Source organism: Halichoerus grypus, chromosome 2 (genome assembly GCF_964656455.1).
Source record: "Halichoerus grypus chromosome 2, mHalGry1.hap1.1, whole genome shotgun sequence".
NCBI classification, from domain to species: Eukaryota; Metazoa; Chordata; class Mammalia; order Carnivora; family Phocidae; genus Halichoerus; species Halichoerus grypus.
The window spans coordinates 202,993,634-203,018,912 of NC_135713.1; the positions used below are offsets into that span (position 1 = coordinate 202,993,634).

A 25,279-nucleotide genomic window follows, 5' to 3' on the forward strand; every position below is an offset into this window, starting at 1 on the left:
ACAGCCCACCCAGACTCAAGGGGAGGGGACATAACCCCAACTCTTAACAAAAGGAGTGTCAAGAAATTTGCAGTCCCGTTTTTTAACTGCCACATGGAATAATATTAATCTAGTGTCTTCACATCACATCAAAAACGAGGAGCCCGGAAGGGCTGAGCCCCCTGGCCCCAGTCATAAGGCCAGGGAACAGACTTGGATCTGCCCCGGAGTCAGCCTGGGGCTGGCCCACACGGCATCCCTGCAAGTGCATCTGTGTACTTCAAAGGTCAGTTCCCAAGCCTGCAGGGCACCATATGGCCCCAGGTGTAAATAGTAGGCAGACACAACGATGTTCTGCAATTTCTCTGCTTTACTCACAGCTCACAGACTGCATCCATGAATTGCATGAACTTATGAATATGTTTTGTTCGGGTCACAATACTTTTTAAATGGAGTTTGTTGCCTACATGTAAATATGAGCAATTTCACTTCTGGTTTCTCTTTTAAAAGCAGAAATGCCAGAAAACAGCGGGTCCTGCATGGAGAGTGTTTAAGACCTTCCTGCAGCTTCCTAGGGCTTCCAGGATACCATTAAAGCACACAGATTAGAAAGGAAGAAATAAAATTGTCCCTTTGTGCAGATGACATAATTGTGTAGAAAATCTCAAGGAATCTACAAAAAAAAACCAAAACAAAACAAAACCAACTGCCAGAACTAAAAAATGAGTTTAACAAGTCACAGGATAAAAGATCAATACACACACACACATACACATACATACATACATAAACATACACACATACACGTACACACACATACACACACACATAGTCCTATTTCTATACTAGCAACGAGCATGTAGAAACTGAATTGAAACACACGGTGCCGTTCACAGCTGCTGGACAAGAAGAAGAAACACCTGGTATAAATCTAACAGAACATGTGCAACATCCATATACTAAAATTTTTTTTTAAAGATTTTATTTATTTGACAGAGAGAGACACAGCAAGAAAGGGAACACAAGCAGGGGGAGTGGGAGAGGGAGAAGCAGGCTTCCCGCCGAGCAGGGAGCCCGATGCGGGGCTCGATCCCAGGACCCCGGGATCATGACCTGAGCCAAAGGCAGATGTTCAACGACTGAGCCACCCAGGCGCCCCTCCATATACTAAAATTTACAAAACTTGGGTGACCTAAGCCAAGGAATATTTAAATAAATCGTGAGAGGTACCATATTATCAACACAGGAAAGATGTCGATTATCCCAATACGATCTATAAGTTTAAAACGATTCCTATCAAAATCTCAGCAAGACTGTTTTGGTAGACAAACTTACTCTAAAATTTATATGGAAAGGTAAAGAAACTAGAATACTTAAAAATAAGTTTGAGAAAGAATAAAGTACATCATAAGCTTCTCTCTTGCCCAGCATTGTGTTTCCTACATCGCCCTGTGTGTGTTTTATCATATGGTCCATATGTGCCTCTTTGCTTGAATTTCTCCTTCTGCGGAGTCCTGGGCCAGTGCCAGTTCTCCTCAAGGGGCCACGAGGGGCCCTGCCCTAGCAGAAGCCATGCTGGGACTCGGGTTCCGAGCGTGGCCACCCAGCCGGCAAACACAGCGCTCAGGAGCTCAGAGCGTTTTCTGGAAACTGGCATCACGAGCTCAGGGAAGGCTTCACGTGGCGGAGACGAGAGGGCTGGTCTAGACACAAGGAGCTGAGTGGAGCCGGGGACGCGTGTTTGTGACAGACTGTGTATGGCCCTGCACACTTCCGGAAGGGAGCCACTGACAAGCATTTGAAACCAACTGAGTCCTTTCCGGGGCTGGTATGCCCCATGGTGGCTGTGGCATCACGCCATCCCCATGGGGATGTATTTCTTCACCTCTGTGTCCTGTGCCCTTCTTTGGAAAACTATGTCTGCTTGTCCTGTGGAAAGCACCAGCTATTGACATGTGACTTCAGCCAGACTTCTATTGAAGTGGACCATCCATCAGCTCTGTGCACAGGAGGCCCTCCCAGTTGGGGAATTCCAGGAGTGATGTTAGGGGCACCTACTACCTCTTCCCACTACTGCTCCAATCAGCGCCAGAGCTTTAACCTGAAGTTTCTCAGTCATGGCCAGCCCAGGCAGAGAGGTGCTGAGCCCAGCCATACACTCCCTGGTCTCAGGGACACAAGTGAGGTTGAAGCCCTGTGAGCCCAAGGATGGAGGCTGTGAGGGGCAAGTCCTCACGGAGCCTCCTGGCTGCAGGAAGGAGGTGGTTATTGCCCTGGGGAACACTGAACTGAGAAGCTTTTGTGGCAAGGAGAAGCATAAAGGGCCAGGCTTTCCAGCAACTTCCATAGAATTCTTGCCCTTGGGAGGTAGGCATGAGGGCAAGGAGCTAAGGGATCTGCAGCAGAGAAAGGAGGACCCCGAGCATGAGCCCAGGAGACTCATCCTTCCTGCACCTGAGGACTCAGAGCAAGTGTCCTCTAAGACCCAAGATTCTCCCTCAAGACACTGGAACAGTACCCTCAAAAAGACCTGGGTCCCTCCAGAATCCAGGCACTGCTGCCCCCCTGCCCTGGAGTCCAGAATCTGAAGGTCTCTCTTGTCCAGTCTGAAGGGCTACTTTCCTGGACAGGCCATTCCTGGGGACGGTGTACTACATTGTGGATTATCCTCATTAGGCTTATTTCCTCCACAGCCCCTCTGAGGCCTGTTCACCCAGAGGACAGCACCCACCAATGTCAAGAACAGGGGAAGCTTCAGGAAGACCAGGAGCAAGAAGTGGACACTGCTGAGCAAGGACCTGTGGGGGGACATAGGGACAGGAAATGACTGGCTCCTCAGGGGGAGGCCCAGGACCCTTGTCTCCCAACCAGTCCCTGTGCTCTGACTCTAGAGCCCTCATAACTCAGGATCAAACCTGGAAAGGACACGTGCCCGGGCAGCCCCTCTCTGGGGCCCCATCACCTCCCCTCCCTTGACCATGAACTGCCCCCGGGAATCCTGTTAAGGAGAGGTGATGGGGCAAAGAGAAGAAGGGCCCAGCAGTGCCTGCTTTCCAGAAGCTTCCTCTCTGTCCTTTCCTCTCACATTTCTCCTTATCAACTGACTTCTTGAAAGCCACCCCCATTCTCACTTTAAAGCCCTGACCCTTATTCTTGGCCCTGCAGGGCCAGACAACAACATGGCAGCCCTTTCTGGGGATCTTGGGAGGAGGAAAACAGCCTGGAGCGAGCCCATCTCTCTCCGTACCCCACAACTAGCTCCTGGATCTCTGGTACAGCAAAGACCTTTGTAGGTAAGCCCAAGTTAGAGCCACAGAACCAGAAGCCAGAGTCCAGAACCAGGTGGGGAAAGGGAGGGGGATGGGTGGGCATGGGAGGAGCTGCATGTCCTGTTCCCCTGCAGCTGCCCCATGGGGGAAAGCATTCCCAAAACAAGTGATACTTTCTACGTGGAATCCCCATGCAGCCATGGAGAATGTAAAAATCAGGACCAGAACTAGAAGAAAACCCAACAGTGAGGTAAAAAGGTCATGGTGTGTTGCCAGCCCCCACCACAAGGTCCCATAAGGTTGCCGAACTCCCTCTTCTGTGGTCCCTAGGCTGTGGGCCCTTACCCTGAGCAGTAGGTCAACACCTCCTTGGTGCTGAGGTTCTGCTTGCTTTTCAGCCCCGGAAAGGCAGCAGGTACAGCTTGACATGTGGTCCTCTCTGTGGTTTTTTTTGGTGCTGGAGACAAATCACACATCAGGTGCTTGCTCTCTCCCCAGCCATGCACTAAGTGCCCATTTGGACCCAATGTTACACACGATCGCCCACTTGCAGAAGGGACTTGAGAGATGCTCTGAAGCTAGTCCTAGGTCACTTCCAGGATGGAGTGAGCCCCTCAGGGACCAAGTGAGAAGCTTCCACAACTGGCCATATGAGCCAGATCTTTTTTTCCATCCCAAGTCTGACTCTGCCTAGGGTGAGAGCAGGGGTCTCTTACAGGCTTCTCCAGCCGAGGAGGAGCCCCAGAGGGAAGAGGAACAGGGGCAAGTCTGGAAAAGATGATTCCACCTGTGGCCCAGAAGCCTGAAAGAGACTGTGGGAGGGGGCTCACAGCACCCTTCAGATGGAAACTAAGGCCACTTTAACTCCCTGCTGGGGAGGAGCTAAATCTCAGGTGTCCAGGCTATTGGTGTAACCTGTGTCTCTGCCCCAACCTCATGACTGCCCAAAAAAAAAGCAAGCCTCCCAGAGGCTTAGCCCTCCCAGTGCTCCCAGGACAGGCTCTGTTTCATCTGACCACAGTCCTTGATGTCTTTGCCATTGGGGATTCATTGAAGGATGTGGCACCATCCCTGCCCTCACACAGGGCAGATGCATCTAAGTAGATAGATTCACATCAATAGAAAGTGGGCACAGGGGCAGAACTCCATCAGATACAGCAAGAGCACAGAGGACTCGGACCTCAGCTACCATCCAGGCAAGAAGGCAGGCGAGAAATGAGGAATGGTGACACCTAGAGGAGGCCACGGGGAGGACATGAGAGAACCCAGCGTTTTTCTAGGCTGGGGTGAAGAAAGAGTGTGGATAATTGATGGAGGAAGATACAGATGAGCAAGGAGGGAATTTGGTTCAAGGGGATGGGAAGGCAAGGAGCTCCAGGGTGAGGAGCCAGCCTCAAGATGATTGTTTTTGAACAGGTGGAGGGAAACCGCCCTCAACCTAGAAGGGAAAGGGGGAAGAATGAGTTAGGCATTGCAGAAGTTTGTAGGGGGAGAAGAAAAGAAATTGAGAGAGTTCACGTCTGATATCCCATGTGCCCTTGGTAAGGTAGAAGAATGGTAGAGTCATATTAGAAACCATGAACTTGTATTGACACCCATAGGCGCCATCTGTGACTTCTTTAGCATACTGCAGCAGAGAGATTTTAGGTAGGAGACCAATTTGCCCTAGCTTGCCTGGGATGTTATCCAGTTTTAGCATGGAAAGCCCCGCATCCCAAGAAACTTCTCAGTCCTACACAAACCCCAATGGTTGCTCACTCTAATTTTAAGATGGATCCAGGGATGAGGGTTTTGAGAGGTGGGTAGGGAAATGGTGCATGGTAAGTGAAGAAAACGTAGTCTTCCATGAGAGTTGGGCCTGGCTTAGGAAGGAAATGAGATCAGGGCAGGGGAGGGGTAGGTAATAAATGGGGAGAGAATGGAGAGAGAGATCCAAGGACTGGAGGCATATGTGAGATTGAGAATAGGGCTAGCAGGGGTGAGGGTGTGGTAAGGCTGATGCACAGAAAATTGTCTGAAAGTACAATGCCTGAGGGTAGGGTTCTGGACATGGACCAGTTTGGGGTGACAGCAAGATGTGCAATGTTGCCATGGAGTGGGATTCTGGAGAGTGGAAATGCAGGCCACTGCAGTTGAGAAGGTCCTGGAAGCTGAGACAAGTTACTCATTAAAAACTCCCAAGATACGAAATAAGTCAAACAGAGAAAGACATGTATCATATGACCTCACTGATATGAGGAATTCTTAATCTCAGGAAACAAACTGAGGGTTGCTGGAGTGGGGGGTGGGGTGGGAGGGATGGGGTGACTGGGTGATGGACACTGGGGAGGGTATGTGTTCTGGTAAGTGCTGTGAATTGTGCAGGACTGTTGAATCTCAGATCTGTACCTCTGAAACAAATAATGCAATATATGTTAAGAAAGAAAAAAAGAAGAAGAATGTAGCAGGAGGGGAAGAATGAAGGGGGGGAAATCGGAGGGGGAGAAGAACCATGAGAGACGATGGACTCTGAAAAACAAACTGAGGGTTCTAGAGGGGAGGGGGTTGGGAGGATGGGTTAGCCTGGTGATGGGTATTGAGGAGGGCACGTTCTGCATGGAGCACTGGGTGTTATGCACAAACAATGAATCATGGAACACTATATCTAAAACTAATGATGTAATGTATGGGGATTAACATAACAATAAAAAAATTAAAAAAAAAAAAAAAACTCCCAAGATGATGACAGGGATTAGGGATGTCGGGGATTCCATAGGAAGCCAATGGAAGGCCATGCCAATGAGAAGAAGGGGATGCATGTGGCCATGTGACACAAATGTTAAAGGAAGCAGGTGGGACAATAATAGGTTGGAAGTTGTGATGGGAGCTGGGAGAATTTGGACATAGCTTCACCACCCTATAGCACATGGGGGTAGAAGAAAGAGCAGCTTCCACTCAAGAAGACTATTTCTTGAAATGAAAGGAGTGAGGCCAATTTCAGGACAGTATAGTAGAGAGAATATTCTGTGAGTAAGCTGAAGATGTATGTATGAAGAGTTTATTTTCTTTGGTACAGGTTTCCAGAGGGCATGGTGGAAATAGTTTTGGTCCAGCATGGAGGGGCCTCCCAGGCAATGGAGTGAGGCCCAGGTCCTGTGAGAGTGAGGGTACCTTCAGCTACACACCCCCATCCATGCCAAGGCTGCGAAGTCGGCCGCCTCTCACCCTGCCCTCATCATAGGCTCTTCCCAACACCACTGGGATGGAGGACTAGACAAGACCCAGAGACAAGACCCATCAGCTTCGCTGCTGGAGTGAGAGAATTTCTTACCTGCAGAAACAGACACATTAACCTGGACAAAAGGGTCAGGAAACCATGTTCTCTGAATTCTACACCAGTAGGATCCAGCGTCGTCTGTAGTAAGGTTCTCCATGGTCACTATAAAGGTGAAGTTATCAGCATGGTCTCTGATAGACACACGCCCACTCCTCTCTTCGTTCTCTTCTCCCTTGGTCTCCACAATCTTCTCACATGTTACGCCGAACTCTCCTCGGCACCAGTATTTGTTATGCCTCTGGTATCCCTCCTCGTACTGACACGGCACACTCAGACAGCCACCCAAGGTGCCTGTCACAGAGCTGGGGCCCGTCAGGGACAAAGAGCCTGGAAAACACAAGCCACATCCCAGGACTCCATCTCAATAGCCCCTATAGCAGCTGTCTGCCTGAAGCCCAAGGGGAAAGTTGCCAGGGAGGTGTGGATGGTTCCGGGCTCAGGGATGGGGGCCTGGAGGGACATCTGAGCTTAGAACCTAAGCCAGAGGGTCTGGAGACTATGGCCGGCAAGAAAGGTAGAGACCTGTGCCCTGTGAGCCCAGAAACACTGAGTAACCACACAAAGATCCTGCCCCTTGGGGACAGGGAGAATCAGAACAAAGCTAGAGAAGGAGCAGAGTGAGCTAGCTGTCCTGCCCTGTCTTTAGCCTTTGCAGGCATGAGATTCAGTGACGTATAAAAACACTTCACTTTTGCGTGAGGCTCTGCATGAAGGTTTTCTGCAACTCAGACTTTTTCTGTAGGAGCACAACTTCTTGTTTACTCCACTCTCTAGGTGTTCTCAAGAGAGGAAAAGTAAACCCCTGGCCCTCATTCAGACTACTCTCGAGGGAGGAACAACACACTGTTAGGAAGGGCTGGGTCCCAAGGAGACCCTCACAGGCTCCCTGACACAGGTTTGGGGCACGAAATGACTACCCCCAACCCCGTCACCATCCCCAGGGTCTTACCATCTTTCTTTACCACCTTTCCCCCTTCCCTTCTAGCCATACAACTCTCCATAAATGTAAAGTGGTCACATTTTTCCAAATGGTGTTTGTAATCCCAATGGGTATGGTGGGTGGGAGAATGCTGGAACAGAGAGGAAGGAGCTAAGCCAGAAGCTGGGATGGAAAAAAAAAAAGAAGAAGAACCAAAATTTCAGTCTTTACAAGTGACTCCAAAGCTTTCATCTGGACCCAGGAGGAACTCTAGCTGTAAATGGATGGAAAGGTGAACCTGTGGGGTTGGAGAGATCAGCCAGTCCACGTGAAGAGGTAGGAAGAAGTTTCCATCTCCAGTTTAACTGCACCCAAGCTAGGGCATTTAGGCAATTTTTTCAGAGTTAAGCAAGCAGATGTGAGGAAGCAGTGATATGCTGGTAAACCAGCTCTGGGCAGGGAGTGAGGCGAGGTGCAAGGAGAAGCCATGGTTCGTAGTGTTTCCTGGTTTCTGTGGTGTAAATACTCTCAGTATGACTAATTTCAGGCTAACAACATGCCATCACTGGATGTAGGGTTGGGAAAATAAGACCATAATCAGCTCTTGTGAGCGGGTGCAAGCCAGCTCTAGCCACTACTGCTTTGGGTGCCCATTTCCTAAATTATGATGATTCAGGAAAAAGTCCATTATCAAAAAAAAAGAAAATATCCATTATCATCGTCATCCTCATTTAAGACATTTTGAGTACCTCCCATGTGTAATGAGATACATCTCTTTTAAATGTCTTTCTGAGTCTAAGATCTCAGTTATGAGGGCCCTGGGGGAACTTGAAGATCATCCCATCCACTCTCTTGTGTTACTGAGAAGAAAATTACGTTTTGACCAGTGTCACCCAATTGGTCTTCTTTCTTTAAACCTCTGCCTTTCCACCCACTATTCTGGAACAGTCCATCATTATGTTGGGCAGGTTCTATGTCTCACCCAACATAAAAATTATTCTACAAACATGAAGAATACCCTCTAATTTTTACCCTGAACTTACTTCCCACAGAGAATGGGCTCTCATGCATGTTGAATGTCTTTTTTTTTTTTTAAGACTTTCTCTTCCGAAACTCCAACCTTCAATGGACAATTCTTTTTATCTGACTACACCACACCTTGTTCTAGCAGGGGTTTAAGGTGGATGCTGAGGATGCCTTTTTAGACCCTTCTTTAATTCCTTCTAAGAAACCTTTCCAACCCCTTTAAACTAAGCTCTGACAAAACAGAACTATTGCTAATTCCTGAACTTTCCACGATCTTTAAAGAGATCCACACTGTTGCATAAGCTATTCCCACTTTCCACTCAGCCAACTCATTCATCCATCAAGACCAAAGTCCAGTGAAGCCTCGGTGAGGACTTGTATTGGGTCAAGAGAAGTGTTTGGGGCCCCTGTGGTGCACCTCCACACCACATGAATAAATCTCTTCTACAGAAAGTTCTACACTGTATCACAATGACTTGACTCCCTCATTCAACCATGAGTCTCTGAGTGCAGAAGTTGCTCTCCTGGCACACGGCTGGTCCTGGCACAGAGCTGGTGCTCATTAAGTGTATGTAGGAGCTGTAGATGAATGTTTGAGTGGATAGAAGGATATACAGATGGATGAATGGATGTGTCCTTCCTGTTTCTGCTGAGACTTCTCTGGCTTGAACCCAGGACAGACCTTCTACCCACTATTCCAATACCAAGTGCCCAAAGCCCCAGCCCCACTCACCTGAGAGGCAGAGAAGGAGCAGAACTGGGGACAGCCACATGGTCCTGTCTCTCTGTCTGGTGCCCCAGCAAATCCAGGTGCTTGTGACAGAGCCTGTGGTGTCCACTTGCTACTTGCTTCAGTTTCCTTCGTGTTTCTGTCTCTCACCTACTTCCTTTTTCATCTCCTAGCCACTTCCTAATTTGAAGCCCTACTTAGGAAAAGGGGAAGAGTGGCAAGAGATACTTCCGAGAATGGCCTAAGAACAACAAGAGAAATCTGCTGATCTTTTCTTCATTTAATGGCAACATAATGTTTGGATCATACCCCAAGGCTTCATGAAAGTCAGTCCCAAAATATAAAACCTCCAACAGAGGACAGCCTTTGTCCCCATCTCTCATTTTTCTTGCTGTCCGAGGCTGCTTGCTTGACCTAACCAGCTGTCCCTTCTCTCTGGCTGCATACTTTTGGGTCATAAAACACCCCACTTAAATATCTGGGGTGAGGACTCCCCATAACTCTCTCAACCACTACCTCCATGTGGTTGACCTCCTACCTCTTCCTCTAACCTAGTCTCTCTTCTGGGCTCTGGACCCAACTTTCTGACTTCCTGTGGGGAAGGTCTACCTGCTTGTATGCTATTAATCTAATTCAATATAAGGGTGTTGGTGAAGGGCATAGATTCTGGAGTCATGCAGATTCAAATCCCATCTCCATCATGTACTAACCATGTGCCCTTGGGCATGTTGCTAAATCACTCTCATCCGCAGCTTCTTCATCTGTAAAATAGAGTAATAGTAACCATTCTTACCTCATAGGAAATAAAGGGGTGAACAAACGTAAAGCACTTGGCACAGTGCCTGGAACATAGTAACAGCTCAGTAAATGTTAACTATCCTTAGAATAGTCCTGGACCAGGACTAGCTTCTCATCTGGTCTGTCAACAAGCTATACATTCCCTCCAATTCAACTTACACATCAGAAACGTATTCTTCTCGAAGACACAGGTATCAGCTTTGCCCAAATTATTTAAGTTCACAACAAAGCTGTAAGGCAGGTAGCATTATCCCCATTTTATAGATAAGAAGACAGAGGCACAGAGACGTCCTGAAACCAGAGATCATCAAATCAAGTCCACATATCCCAGGCAAGTTTGTTAGCCCTAAGGATTTGGGGGGAAAGCCAGTAGAGGAAGTAGGAAACTGACAAAGAGCTTAGCAGCTAAGAAGTCAGGAGATCACCTTCCCAAAGGAAGCAACAGCCTCTTTCCCACCTCCATCGCCCCAATATCTTACCAATGCCAGAGGCCACAGGCTGCACAATCCACAGCATGGCTTATACAACATGGGAACCACTGTCTGGTGTCAACCCAATGCCCAGAGCCATTTTGCTTGGGGACAGCAGGAGGCCCATAGGGCTCTGGCCTGCACACCCCCATCAGCAACTGTCAGAAGCACCTGGAACACATACATTTGGGCGAAGAGGCTTAGCTCCTAGGAGACAAGGCTCATCTTATCACTGTCTGCTCCACCACACTAGAGAGGAGATAGAAGCTGGGGCAGTCCAAAGATGAGCACAGACAACATTATTAGGGAAATGCAGCCATCAAGGAATGCAAACCAAGACCATGGTGAGACACTACTTTACACCCACTAGGATGGCTACCATCAAAAAGTCAGATAGTAAGTCTTAGCAAGGATGTCAAGAAGTCAGAACACCCAGGGGCGCCTGGGTGGCTCAGTCGTTAAGTGTCTGCCTTCGGCTCGGGTCATGATCCCAGGGATGTTCCGGGATCGAGCCCCGTATCCGGCTCCCTCCTTGGCGGGAAGTCTGCTTCTCCCTCTCCCACTCCCCCTGCTTGTGTTCCCCCTCTCGCTTTGTCTCTCTCTGTAGAATAAATAAATAAATAAATCTTTAAAAAAGTTCAGAACACCCATATATCCATTCATGGGAAAGAAAAATGGTGGAACCACTTTGGAAAACAGTCTACAAATTCCTCAAAGGATTCCACATAGAGTTACCATATGACCCAGCGATTTCACTCGTAGGTGTACACCCAAGAGAAATGAAAACATATGTCCATGCTAAACTGGTACACAAAGGTTTCTAGTAACATTATTCAGAATAGCTAAAAAGTAGAAACAACCCAAATGTCCATCAGCAGATGAATAGATAAACAAAATGTGATCTAACCTTACAACGAAATATTATTCAGCCATTAAAAGGGATGAGACCTGCTACAAGGTGAACCTGAAAATGTTATGCAAAGTGAAGGAAGCCAGTCACTGAAGACCTCATAGTATGTGATTCCATTCATTACAAAGTCCGGAATAAGGAAATCTATAGATACAGAGTCGTGTAGTGGTTGCTTAGGACTTGGGGAGATGCAGGAAGAGATGATAGCTAGAAAGTATGGGGTTTCCTCTTGAAGATGATGAAGATGCTCTAAGATCGGGTGTGGTGATGGCCGCACATATCTGTGAGTACGCCAAAAGCCACTGAATTGCACACTTTAAATGGGCGAGTTGCATGATATGTGAACTATATCTCAATAAAGCTTTTTGTTGCTTTTTTTTTTAAGATGAGCACAGAGAGGCAGGAGGCTGGCTGGTGGGTGGGAAGGGAGAGGTAGGGATGGGAGATGGGTCTCAGAATGGTGCTCTCCTCTGCCCCCCACCCCATTCTGTGTATTTATTCTTCAACCAGAGCACAGCACATGGGCCCGGGGAAGACCAGGCTTTTCAGAACATCAGCAGTGGGTAGTGAAGGGACCGGGGTAGGGGAGATGGCGCCACACAAGAGAGCTGCCTCCCAGAGACAGGTGTCTGAACCTCTCCCCCACTCTCAGAAATGAGCGACCCATATGTAGGAGAAAAGTCAGAAAGCTCAGCTCCAAAATTAGAAGAAAAAAAGATTAGACACCTGCCCATACAGGCAATGCTGAGCAAAGGAAGGATGAAGCAGTAACAAGCACGAGCTCGCCCATAATTGCTTCTACTAACATTTCCTTTATTAAAAAAAAAAAAAAAATCCACACAGCTCTTGAGAGGCGCTCATGATAGAGTTCTAGGAAATAAAATAATTAAATGACAAATGCATTTTGAAAACTGAAAAAATAGGTGGACTCTGCATAAAACAATGGAGACGAAGAATAATGTGAGTCAAAACCTTAATGATTGAGGAGAGAATTTTTCTGGGGGCCTGTCCAACTCCAGAAAGGACCCCATGCAAGCACTCATAAGCAACTACTGTAGAAATAGAGCATCTGGAGTGGAGGCATGATGTCCTTGAATGGGTGTCAAATCTGGATGTCAGTGTGTGAATAATGCAGACGTTGCTGGTGCTTTTGAAAGAAAAGGAGGAAGCTTTGAAATCTGATTCAGTGGCTTCCCTGCTTTCAAACTTTCGCCATCTCCCCTTTAGCTAGAGTCAAGTCCAGACCCTGGTGTGATATACCAGATCCGGCTCCTGGCTGGCTTCCAGCCTCTCCCAGTCCTCCACAGCTCACACTCTGTGCCCCAGCCATTGCAAACGACTTCCAATGCCCAAACAGCAGGTGCTCCCTTGGGCCAGCAAGATGGTGCACACGGTGATCTCTCAATGCCCACCCAACCTCCCATCCACCTGTCTGGGCACCTGCACCCTCTCAGCTTCCTTCAAGATACAGATAAAGCCTTCCCCTCCAACCCCAGCGCTGGCAGACTTGACCCCTGCCTCAGCCACTGCCGCACCTGTGTTAATGTCATTCTTTCCTAACCCTGCCCCAACATGCTTTCTCGGGTTTTCTGTCTTCAGTTTTGCTCTGTTTTGTTTTGTCTTTGGAGGTTCCCTCAGGTCCTGTGCGTTGAGTTCATTGGTCCAGGACACCGCCCCTCCCCCCCGACAAAACTTGTCATTTCTTTATTTGGTGCTTTCAGTTCCATCCCCTGTTCACACACCTCAAAGACAATCCTTCAGTGGACATCCTTGCCTCCCTGTGATTATAAGGTACACCTGCTTGCTTTGTATGCATATGTTTAGCCGAGATGTCTTTCAGCAGATGAATGGATAAAGAAGATGTGGTTCATATATACAATGGTATATTATTCAGCCCTCAGGAAGGATGAGTACCCACCATTTGCATCGACATGGATGGAACTGGAGGGGATTATGCTAAGTGAAGTAAGTCAAGCAGAGAAAGACAAATATCATATGGTTTCACTCATATGTGGAACATAAGTAATAGCATGGAGGACCACAGGGGAAGGGAGGGAAATCTGAAGGGGGAAAAATCAGAGAGGGAGACAAACCATGAGAGACTATGGACCCCGGGAAACAAATTCAGGGTTTCAGAGGCACGTGGGTGGCTCAGTCGTTAAGCGTCTGCCTTCGGCTCAGGTCATGATCCCGGGGTCCTGGGATTGAGCCTCACATGGGGCTCCCTGCTCAGCAGGAGGCCTCCTTCTCCCTCTCCCACTCTCCCTTCTTGTATTTCCTCTCTTGCTGTCTCTCTCTCTGTCAAATAAATAAATAAAATCTTAAAAAAAAAAACTAATGATGGGGGCGCCTGGGTGGCTCAGTTGGTTAAGCGACTGCCTTCGGCTCAGGTCATGATCCTGGAGTCCCGGGATCGAGTCCCGCATCGGGCTCCCTGCTCAGCGGGGGGTCTGCTTCTCCCTCTGACCCTCTTCCCTCTCATGCTCTCTGTCTCTCATTCTCTCTCTCGCAAATAAATAAAATCTTAAAAAAAAAACAAAAAAACAAAAAAACAAAAAACTAATGATGTACTATACAGTGGCTAACTGAACATAATAAAAATTAAAATAAATTTTTAAAAGAAAAATAAAAAATAAAATAAAATAAAACCACATTTTTTGGATGGTTTCGGGCCATCCATCTCATTCTGGTTTTACTTTCTTCACTCAGCACCAGGTTCTTAAGCCTCATCCGTGTCACTGAATGTCCAGTTTGCTGTTTTCCAGCTTCAGCTTCTATTCCATAGCAGGTGCTCGAGGCCACTCGTCGGTGCCTCGTGTTGGACGCCTAGGTGGCCCCCAGCTCCCTGCCTCCATGAACAGTGCCTAATGAACATCCTCTAGCATGAGTCCTAGCGGCCTGCAGAACATTTCCCTGGGATATACACCCCAAAGCAGGATTTCCAGGTCCCAGGATAAACATACCCTCAACCTGACAGATTGCTGTCCAGAATGGCCACACTTGGCTGTCAAGTCTCATTCCTTGAAGCCAAAGTCTACAGCCAGAACCTGTTTCACTAATTGGAGCAGAGTCTTCACAAACTGTGCACTGTGACTTCCCCCTTTGATGCTGGCCAGGAGTTTGGCAGTATTCAGGTAAAAAAAAAAAAAAATAGTTCCTCAACTCTTACTGAAATCCCTCTGTCTAGACTGTCCAGTGCAGCTTAAGACCAATTCAGGATCCTTGTTTGGCTCCTCAAGGGCAAAAACCAGGGCCACGCGCCAGGACCTTCTGGTGCATTATCAACAATCACTTCCTGCCTGCACGCGCCATGGTGGATTCCGGGCGCCCGGTGGCTGCACACCCAAGCCATCGCTAATTCTGCCTACAGTGGCTCATTGTCCCGACCACTCCCAGTACTGCTGCCCCAGTCACCCTCCCCGACCCCATGACGGGTTGTACAGCTTCGCTTCGCTGGGCCTCTTGGGAATGGGGGTCTTCTCCTCTGAGGCCCTGCACACCCAAACACCAGGCCTCTGGCTTGTCCTCACTCTGCTCCTCATGGGAAGCTTGGCTGCTGTCCCCTTAACCGCTGGCCTCGCACTCCTTCGGAGAGTACACCTCTCCCTGGCTGGCACCTCTCTAGTTCCCAGTTCCTTCATTAGAATGGTGGCATCCGCCTCCTGACGACTGCTGTGAGGAATGAATGAGATCACTGACATCAAGTGCTAGGCACAGACCCTGGCCTAACATTAGCAACTGATACCGTACACTCCCACGCACACCAGTGGGCTGACCGAATGTCCCCCCTCTGTGCCTGGCAGTGAACAGCTGTAGTCTCCATATCCTCCCACCCATCTGGGTAGGTGGTAGTGGTTTCATGGGACCTGTGTGTTACCTCTCCTGAACTTGCTTCATTCTTTTCTCCATCTCTTCCCCCCACCCAGGGAAGATTCAGTAAGTGACAAGTCCCAGACCGACTCACCCAGAGGCAGAGAGGGGGCCGAGCTACAACCTATCTCCCCAGCCCCAGAACACCCAGATCCTTATCTTCTGACGTCTGGCCTAGGAGTTCCAGACCTCGATACTGTCACTTCCTGTCCATATTTTGTTATCTGTTTCCTTCCTCTGCTGCTTCTTCATTCTAAGTTGCAAAGTTATTGGGAAAGGGGAAGAACCTGCTGAAAAAGAGAGTGACCCAAAACCAGAGCCACAGGGGGAGCTTGATGGCACCTTGTCCCCTCACCTGCCAAGGGCCCGCCCAGCCACAGCAGGGCCCACCTGGCTGGATCCTAGGCTGTCCTTGGCTCTCGGCCCCAAGCTGAGATCCACAGCTCCAACCCTGCCCTGCGGGAAGTGCCTGCCCACTGTGGTCACCGCGCAGGTCCTCTTGGGGGACAGTTTCTGATCCAGCTGTGACCAAGATTTACATCCTGCTCAGTTCAAAGCTTCTTCAACCTGGATGCTCTTTTTAGTGTCACACAGAGGAGACATACTCCAGTCTTACAGTTCTAGAGGTTGGAAATCTAAAATTGGTTTCCCTGGGCCAAAGTCAAGGTGTCAGCAGGGCTTCATAACTTCTGGAAGCTCCAGGGCAGAATCCACCTCCTTGCCTTGTTCCACCTGCATGTGGCCCCACACCACTCCACCCTTGGCTTCCATCAGCACATCTGTTTCTCTGACTGACCTTCCAGCTTCCATTTTATAGGACTCTTACGATAACATTGGGCCCACTGGATGATCCAGGATAATCTCTCCATCTCAGGATCTTTAACTTAATCACTTCTGTTAAGTTCTTTTTGCTGTTCAAGGTAAAATAGTCACAGGTTCTGGGGATTATAATGTGGACATCTTTTTGGGGGCCACTATTCTGCCAAATAATGGAGCTTAGGGAGAGATGAAGAGAGCCCTTCCCTTCCTCTTATAACGAGCTCCTCTTTTACACCCTAAATATCATTTCACTCTGCTCCAAGGGTCCCTTGATCTCCCACTAGTTTGGTGATTCACTGGAAGGACTCATACAACTTGACAAGTTATAGTCATGGCTAAGGTTTATTACAGTGAAGGATACAGTGCAGGAGTAGCAGGAAGGGTATCCATGGGCAAACACTAGAGATGGGGTGCAGGTATCTAAGTCACCCTTCTCTACAAGTGCTATGGGAACATGTATTTCGTCCTGGCTGCAAACGAGAGACATGTGTGAGATGTCTCCACCCAGGTGCATATCATGAATCTTCCTGCTGACACAGAACAATGCTGACCACCTTCTCCATCCTGACCCACTGCCTCGGGTGTAAAGAAAAACCTCCACTTATCAGTGACTATGTGAACATTCCAGATATTTAGTCTTCAAACTGGCCAAGAGTCACTGTCATGGCTCTGGGCATTCCTGGAGACAAATAAGAACTAAATGAAAGGGACGCCTGGGTGGCTCAGTTGGGTAAGCATCTGCCTTCGGCTCAGGTCATGATCCCAGGGTTCTGAGATTGAGTCCTGCATCAGGTTCCTTGCTCATCAGGGAGACTGCTTCTCCCTCTGCCTGCCGCTTTTCCTGCTTGCGCGCTCTCTCTCTCTAACAAATAAATTAAAAAAAAAAATCTTTCAAAAAAAAAAAAGAACTAAATGAAAGAAACATACTGCATTAAACCTTTCTTCACACACTTCTCAAATGGAGCATGTGCATTCCCTACCCATCTCTGCCTCCTGCACCAATGGGGTAACTCCTGGATTCACCAGTGACTTCCCATCACTGCAACCAACATTCCTATGCACTTTCTGTGTGTCAACATTGTGCTAGATCCTGAGGAGGCAGAGATAAACCTTCATTCCTGGTCCTACTCTCAGCTCATGGGATCATAGTTACCTATCGCTGCACAACAAATGACCCCCAAACTTAGCTTAAAACAATAACATATACTATCTCACAGGAATTGTGCATGGCTTTGTCTATAGGTTTCTCACAAGGCTGCAGTCAGTGTTGGCTGGGACTGCACTCTCATCTGAAGACTCAACTGAGGATGAGTCGGTTTCTAAGTTTGTTCATGTGGTTGTTGGCAGGGTTCAGTTGCTCACAGACCATGGAACTCAGTGCTGTTCTGGCTATTGGTCAGAAGCCCCCTCAGTTCCTTGCCACATGGACCTCTCCAACATCTCACAACATGGCATCTGGCTTTCATCACAGCAAACAATTGAAAGCCAGCAAGACAGAAACCAGAGTCTTTTTGTAACCTATTGGCAGACTGGCATCCTGTTACTTTGCCATATTCTATTCATTAGAAGGGAGTGGGTCCAGCCCACACTCATTTCCCCTCTGCTCCAACTGAGCCCCTTTGTAAGCCCCTCAGTACAAAAAAAGCCATTTAGTTAGGGTGCTAGGAGTCAAGAGGCTCTTGCTAATTAACTCATGAAAAGGTGTGAGAATATATTTCTTCAACTAGAAGCGATGCACTAACCAACTAACAGCCTGTTGTCACACTTGTTTATAGGGGCAGTGTTGGGGTGCCTGCCACATTCCTCATCCTGCAGGAAAGAGGCCAAGTCACCTAGTAGGTGGTCTGCAATCAGATGCCCAGAGGCTCTACCTGGAGGCTCACCTGTTCAGTATTTTTAGCAACACCTTGGATGAAGGCATACAAGGCATGTGGGCTCTTTCTGGAGATCACACAAATCCAGGGGAGGGGGGTGTCAAAAAGAGTAGCAGATAAGATGTGATTTCTCTACCCAGGGCATAAGGGCTGAGCCTTAAGGAAGGAGAAAGGAATTCCTCCCCAGGACAGAGGCCACTGAGGATGCAGGACAGAGGGACAAAGAGAGAGAAGGAGGGGGAGGGGTTCAGTCTGGAGCTGGGTCAGGCCCCCTCATGCCTGGCCACTCACTGGCCCTCTAGCAGCTCTGTTTGCCACTTGTCACAAGAAAACTCTCTTCCCAGCACCTCCTGCACGTAGGGGTGGTGCTCTCAGCTCTACTTTAAAGAAAGACCCCCATTCTTCATCCCCTTCACCCATTGCCAAATGCATGTTGGCACAGACAGATGTGGGTGGGGTGTCTGGGGGCTAACCACCTCCCCTTATTGTGCCCAGAGTCAAGGAGGAGTCCCATGAGGTCTGGCTCAGTCCTCCCAGGTCCCTTACCTGCCCATCCTCCTCCTTGTGCCCTGGACCAAACCAGCAATTGCCATGGCAATTCCATGTGGAAGCTCCTCCTATGTGGTCAATGTCCTCCACGTATTATCTCAGTTATATACAAATCCAAGAAACAGATGATGAGAGCCACCGAATAACCTCTCCTGGGTCACAGGGTAAGAACACACATCCACATCTCAGTCCAGAGCCCATGTCCTTGCACCGTGTCCTGGTGTCTGCTACCAGGCCAGCCCAGGAAAGGATCCGGCAAAGACAACTCATTGCCCAGGCACAAAAGTCTCTGGTGAAGCTGACTGATTTCCAGCTTCACAGCCCAGGGAGGGGTCCGGGCTGAGTTTGGAGCAGAGAGGCCAGGAGCTGTGTCACCAGACAGGGAGCTTCTGGAGTAGGAGCTGTAGTTTCACTGGGCTGGACAGACCATCGCCCTCAGAGATGATGCCAAAGCCAGGCCAACCAAATGGCAGCATAGCTGAAGGTCAGGAAGAGGATGGCTTTCAGGAAGACCAGGAATAGGAAGCTGGCAGAGAGCAGGAAGGACCTGGTTGAGGAAATGGGGTCAAGAGAAAGTGGCTGCAGGAGATCTATGAAAGAGGCTCTGTCCCCCACCTTTGGACCCTGAACCCAGCACACGACCATCATGTGACCATCGAGGACCCTTATCAGTCCCCCACGCTGGTTCTGATCATTTGTTCCCCAGAGGCACAGAGAGACAGAAGAGAGAGCAGAAGGGAGAATGGCTCACTATGTGGGGAGCACTGGGCTCCATGCTTCACCCTGTTCATCTCACATTTCTTCTTTGATTCTGTAAGGCTGCTCTATTATCATGCCTGCGGCAGGTTGTATTTTCCAAACATGGCCACAGCAATATTTCTAGTCCCATGTGCTCTTCCAGAAGGCTGACACGTCTCTATCAAAAGGTGGAATCTATTTCCCATTCCCTTGAAGCTGGGTGGGCTTGTGACTGTTCTGACCATAGAACATGGCGGAAGAGATGTGTGACTTCTGAGAACAGGTCAGGAGGAGACAGCGCCCACCTGGCTCTCAAGGGACTTGCTCAGGAACCCAGCCGCCATATTGTGAGGAAACCCAGACCACATGCAGAGGTCACATGTGGGATTCCAGCCAACAGCCTCTGCTAATGCCATGTGCATGTAAGTGAAAGAGCTTTCCAGTGATTGCAGCCCCAGCATTTGAGCCTTCCAGCTGAGGGTCCAGACATCCTGGACCAGAGACAAATTTCCTTACTATACCCTGTCCAAATGCTTGACCCACAAAATCCATGAACATCATAAACGATTACATTATGCCACTAATTTTTGGCACAAAACAGCCACAAGTAACTAGAACAGCCATAGTCACTAGAATCATCCTCATTTTATAGATGATGCAACTGAGACACACAGAGGTTAAGTGACTTGCCCAGTGTCATCGCCCTGCTAGTAAAAGACAGAGTTGCAATCGGAACCCAAACACTGGCCACTAACACCCTCACACTCAGAGATGAGGAAAGAGACAGAGCAGAGAACCAAGGCAGAGGCTGGGTACAGGGGCTCTATTTGGGACCTTCAGCAGGTACTAAGGTATCACACCAAAGCCAGGGGTGTCCCAGCCTGGCATCCTCACCAGGGGACTATAAAGCCAGGACAGTGGGAACCCCTTGCAGGGATCTGGCTTTTTTTTACCAGGCAGGAAGGCCAGGGCTGGCCATGTGACCAGTCAGACCCGGGGGTCCCATGCTGGCCAAGGTCTCAGTGGTCCTCATTTCTACTGTCACTGAGCCTACAAAGCAGGTCACAAGTCACTCTCTGCCTCAACATTCCAATGGCTCAGAGTCTGCAGTCGTCATGAAACTGCACCTCTCCCCTTCCTCAAGGGACCCTGGGATTACACAGAGAGGAGAACTGTCCCTGGGGGAGGTGCCACGGCCAAGCAGGAGGACCCCCTATTACTTCTCTGGGGGGCCCCAGCCCTGTCTCACAGCAGAATACTCCCAGCACAGGCAGGGGGTGCTGGAAGGAAGGGTCTTTCAGGGGCCTCAGCCAGCCCTCCAGGAAGCCCCACAAGAAGCCTTTGGGGGAGGCTTCAGCACATTCTCACCACTGTGGGGACACTGAAAGTCCCAGAAGGCAGGACCCAGAACCTCCCGCTCTCCCTCACACCCACACAAAGATCAGGCACATGACATAAAATAGAAACATGGAAAAAATGCTGGTGGATTTGCACATGCTTCCTTCTGAGTGGGGGGTGCAAGTGAGGGAGCTGCAATTACATAGTTGCATTCATGCTGGGCTAAGAAGGAGCAGAAGAGCATGGCTGGGGACCCTGAGGGAGCCATAGGTTGGGGGGGCGGTGACCCAGCTCATATGCCACCTCCTTCGAGGAGCCCTCCTGGGTGCCCTGTACCCAGGGTAGCCCATCCCCACCCAAACACCGTTTAATCCCTACCTCACTACCCCCCCACACACATACTTACACTGCACCTGTCACCATCCATACAGAGTGAGTGGCTGGAGGTCTATAATGGATGGGCTTCCCCAGCCCCACCACTATTCCCGGTTCCTGTCCCTTTCTTTCCTCACCTCCCATTCCAGGGCCCTCATCCGCAACTCCCTCCAAGTCCACTGGGCTGTGAAGACTGAGACTGTCTATTTTCCCCGCGCACCCCCCACATCGCCAGACTCAGTCCATAATAGACAGGCAATAAGGTTTTAATGACTGAGGGAGAGAACCAAGGAGACCACCCAGAACCCAGATACAAAGCAACTTTTCCCCTGCCAGAGCCTGGAGATATGAGTGTTGCAGCTTTGATTTGACCTGGATTATAGTGTCAATGGCTACCATCTTGTAAGTCCTAATTAACCACCAGCCGCTGTGATCAGCACTTTATCCCTACCACTTATGTAATGCTCAAAGCTACTCTAGAGACAATATTAGTATTATCCCATTTTACTAATGGGGAAAGGGACACAAACTGGTTAAGTAACTTGCCCAAGTCACTCAGCCAGCAAATGGCAGAGCTGAGACTTGAACACAGCTTTCCGACTCCAGGGTTCAAGCTTCAACCCAACATGTTTCACCTGTCACGCTTACATGCAGGCACGGATGCATGCTCTTACACACGCACATGCACACACACACAGGTGGATTCCTTGCCCCCCTGGGCAACCAGTCCCGGGCCATGGCTTCACTCCTCAGCAAGAGAGGTTGAGCACCCCTGACCTCAGCCCATGTAGGCAAAGGGGGTGGGGAGGTATTAACCTGGAAAAATAGTCACTGCCACCGGGGCCTGGGGGACACTTATGGCCCTGTCCACCCCACACCAGTAAGTGTCTGCATCTCCCTCCTCCAGGCCCTCCGTGATCACATGGAAAAGGTGCTCTCTGGGGCTGTCTCAAAGGGTCACTGGGCCACGCCTCACCTCCTGCCCCACTGCTTGTGCTGTTTCAGACACAGTCTGTCCAGCGGGACCCTCAGCACCAGAACTTCCTGTAACTCTCTTCTCCCACATTGTACTGGCACCCCATCACCATCATTCCTCCCACCATGCCTGTTAAGATTCTGGGAGTGCTCAGAGTGAAATAACCTGAAAAACACAAACCCATACACCTCTAGCCAGTGCATCCTGGGGCTCCTGCCCAACACTCACTCGTTTGCAGTAATCTTTATTATTTTTTTTTTTTAGATTTTATTTATTTATTTGACAGAGAGAGACACAGCAAGAGAGGGAACACAAACAGGGAGAGTGGGAGAGGGAGAAGCAAGCTTCCCGCCGAGCAGGGAGCCCGATGCGGGGCTCGATCCCAGGACCCCGGGATCATGACCCGAGCCGAAGGCAGATGCTTAATGACTGAGCCACCCAGGTGCCCACTTGCAGTAACCTTTAATGAACAGAGACACCATCCCCATCCCTGCATGTCACCCACATCTTCGCATGCTCACCCCTCTACAGGAAACATGCCTAGCTGCACAAACATGCCTCCATGGACAGCTGTGTTCCCCTCAGATCTGTGAGCAAGATGAATTTTCTGCTGCTTCTCTAGGAGACCAGAAAAATCCTCCTTCTATGGCAGATGAACTGCCGTCCACATAACACACATACTCATCTCTCAAACCCTCCCTCCACACTCACCTCTCCCCTCCCAAGCCATTTTAACCTTCCTGGGTCTCTGGAGGTGATAATGGTGTGAATCACCTCTCTTGAGTGATTTTCACTCCATTATAGGCCCAACTTGGCCCTTCTCCATTAAGAGGGGGAACGAGAGAAAATTGAGCAAGGATCCAGCACCAGCCTCATTATAATAGCAAACATCGATTCAGGGTTTAGGAAGAAGTGGGCACTGTTCAATGCTCTTTACATGTGTTAATGGGTTTCATCCTCAAAGCAGGATTCAGGACTCATCTCTGACTATCCCGTCATGCCTGGGCTTCATCAATCCCCATGTTAACACAGCAATGCCAGGGGTGGGGTTAGGAAGGGAGAGAGAGGGAGTTTCTCTCAAGTTATGGGACTGAAGTTGGAATACCCTGCTTCTGAGTGAGGACCTTGCAGAGGGTAATCTGATGCTCACCAGGTTGTCAGAGGGGGTGGGGGTGAAGGGTAGAGGATGCTACCCCTGCAACCCAGGAGTAGGTGGGAGCACAGACACAGCAGAAAGGGAATAAAAGCTGGGAGAGGCTAAGATAGCCTGAAGTCAACCCCTTTCTCTTCCTGACAATGGTGACACACGATTCTACACATTAAAGTCCCACTGGCAATTGGGGTCATGCCCCAAGTCAGGAAAAGTCAGGTGGGTGATTATTCAGAGGATAATTTTTCCCTTCTCCATTCACAAGGGAGGACAGGTGGGAAACCCAAGTAGGTAGAACAACACTTTGGATCTTTCAGGAAGAATTTCCCAGCTTTCCGCATCCCATATGGATGTTTCCCTACAGATTCTCTTCCTCCTCGTTAGCTCCAGAGTAGACATGCCCTGGTCCCAAGTCACACTCACGAGGGAGGCAGAGGAGCAGGAAAGTCCTGAGAAGACACATCTTCTGGCCTCCATGGACTGCTCCTCTGGCGTATCTATAGGAGGAATAGCACACAGGGCCTCACGGCCCACCAGAAACCTAAAACCAAGTTCTTGCTTCTCTTTATTCCTCCTTCCACTGCCACTCCTGCAGTCCCATCACTTTTTGATTTCTCAGAATGAATAAATAAAGGAAGATCCCTGGGAAAATGTGTGTGTGTGTGTGTGTGTGTGCGCGCGCGCGCGCGCGCACGCACACATGCATGCATGCAGATAAAGAGAGAAAAGTGGTTTTAAAATATTATATACTTGGGGTATTTGATAACTAACCTAGAAATATAAAATATGTTTGCTAGAAAGAACTTCATCTACCACTCCGGTGTTCTTAAAAGTTTTCGCCTGAAATCCACAGTAGGAAATACATTTTAGGGGGTTGAGCACCTGCTTTCAGCTCAGGTCATGATCCCGGGGTCCTGGAATCAAGCCCCGCATGGGGCTCTCTGCTCAGCGGGGAGCCTGCTTCTCCCTCTCCTTCTGCCTGTCACTCCCCCTGCTTGTGCTCTCTCTCTCTGTGTCAAACAAACAAAATCTTTTTTTAAAAAATGTTTAATTAAAAAAAATACATTTTACATTTCAGCCCAAAATTACCACCCATATTTATGTCTGAAACAAAAGTCTTATAAAATAATACTTACTGTGCACTGGGACATTTTCTATTCTATTCCTTTTTTTTTTTTTTTTTTTTTAATGCTGGTTGCAATTCCCCATGTTGATTTTATAACCTAGTAATTCATCATGGCCTACTGACCTAAGCCAATTCTTTCAAGTTAGGGTTGAAGAAACCAAAGGGACTCAAACAAGGCCAGCCTGTTTGGTCAGATGCAAAACCAAGCCAGAACCCAGAACCACACGATTCTGATCCAGTGCTCTTTCTCTCACCTACTATTACCTCAATGATGCAAAAACACCTATTTAGTTTATTGAAGGAATGACCACCTCATCCAGCTAACCTCACCCCTGGCTGAATTGAATCACTCCTTCCTACAAAGGCCCCCAGCCAATCAACTTAAGGTAGATCTCAGAGCTGTAGGTGATGAAAGTCCAAAGTAATTGTTGCTACCTCACCCACTCCCTGAGGCTCAGGAAAATTCTCAGCTCAGTGAGAGAGCAAGTGAGAGTGCTGGGCAACCTCCCCTTGAATGCAAAATTATCATCATACTCACAAAGACAGAAGAACCAGCAAGAGGCTGCCTTATCTCCTTTCTCCCTCACTCCTCCCTTCCCTCATCCACTCCCCTCTTCCTCTTTCTCAGGTTTGAGCAAGTGGTTCTGTTTTCATCCTTCTCAAGTCCACATCTGCAGTGCATCACAAAGCACAGGACCCACGGCTGCTGGCCCCAATGCCTACCCCACCCGTGAATCACCAATTTGCACTGTCAGCTCTACCCACTCCAGGGACATCCTGAGCATCAGCGGAGGGTGGGGTGTTGTGGGCGGAGGGTGGGATGCTGCAGGCAGTGGTGTTTCCAGCACAACCCCCACCACGCTCAGCTAGGATTACCCAACAGACACACTTAGCAAGGGCTCAGTGTTTCAGCAAAGCTGTAGCCAAAAAAGAGACACAAGAAACAAAATATATGCAAATTATATGTCTGATAAGGGATTGATATCCAGAATATATAGAGAACTCGTACAACTGAACAACAAAAAACAAACAACCTGCTTCAAAAAA

At 48.9% G+C, this 25,279-nt stretch overlaps 1 protein-coding gene across 4 annotated transcripts in view; it reads right to left on the minus strand.

The window, feature by feature from the left end:
• The window catches only part of LOC118527269 (CMRF35-like molecule 2), a 35,299-nt gene extending 25,795 nt beyond the window's left edge, over positions 1-9,504 (minus strand). The window contains exons 1-4 of one of the 4 annotated variants that reach the window (XM_036078997.2): positions 9,243-9,427; positions 6,559-6,891; positions 3,594-3,705; positions 332-2,777 (exon numbers count right to left, since the gene is read on the minus strand). In XM_036078997.2, coding sequence (XP_035934890.1) covers positions 2,594-2,777; positions 3,594-3,705; positions 6,559-6,891; positions 9,243-9,282 — 669 coding nt within the window. In that variant the 5' untranslated portion in view covers positions 9,283-9,427 and the 3' untranslated portion in view covers positions 332-2,593. Of the gene's footprint in view, positions 1-331; positions 2,778-3,593; positions 3,706-6,558; positions 6,892-9,242 lie in introns of those variants that run through there. The other 3 variants (XM_036078998.2, XM_078066042.1, XM_078066043.1) reach the window with 3 other exon arrangements.
• Positions 9,505-25,279: the final 15,775 nt, after the last annotated feature.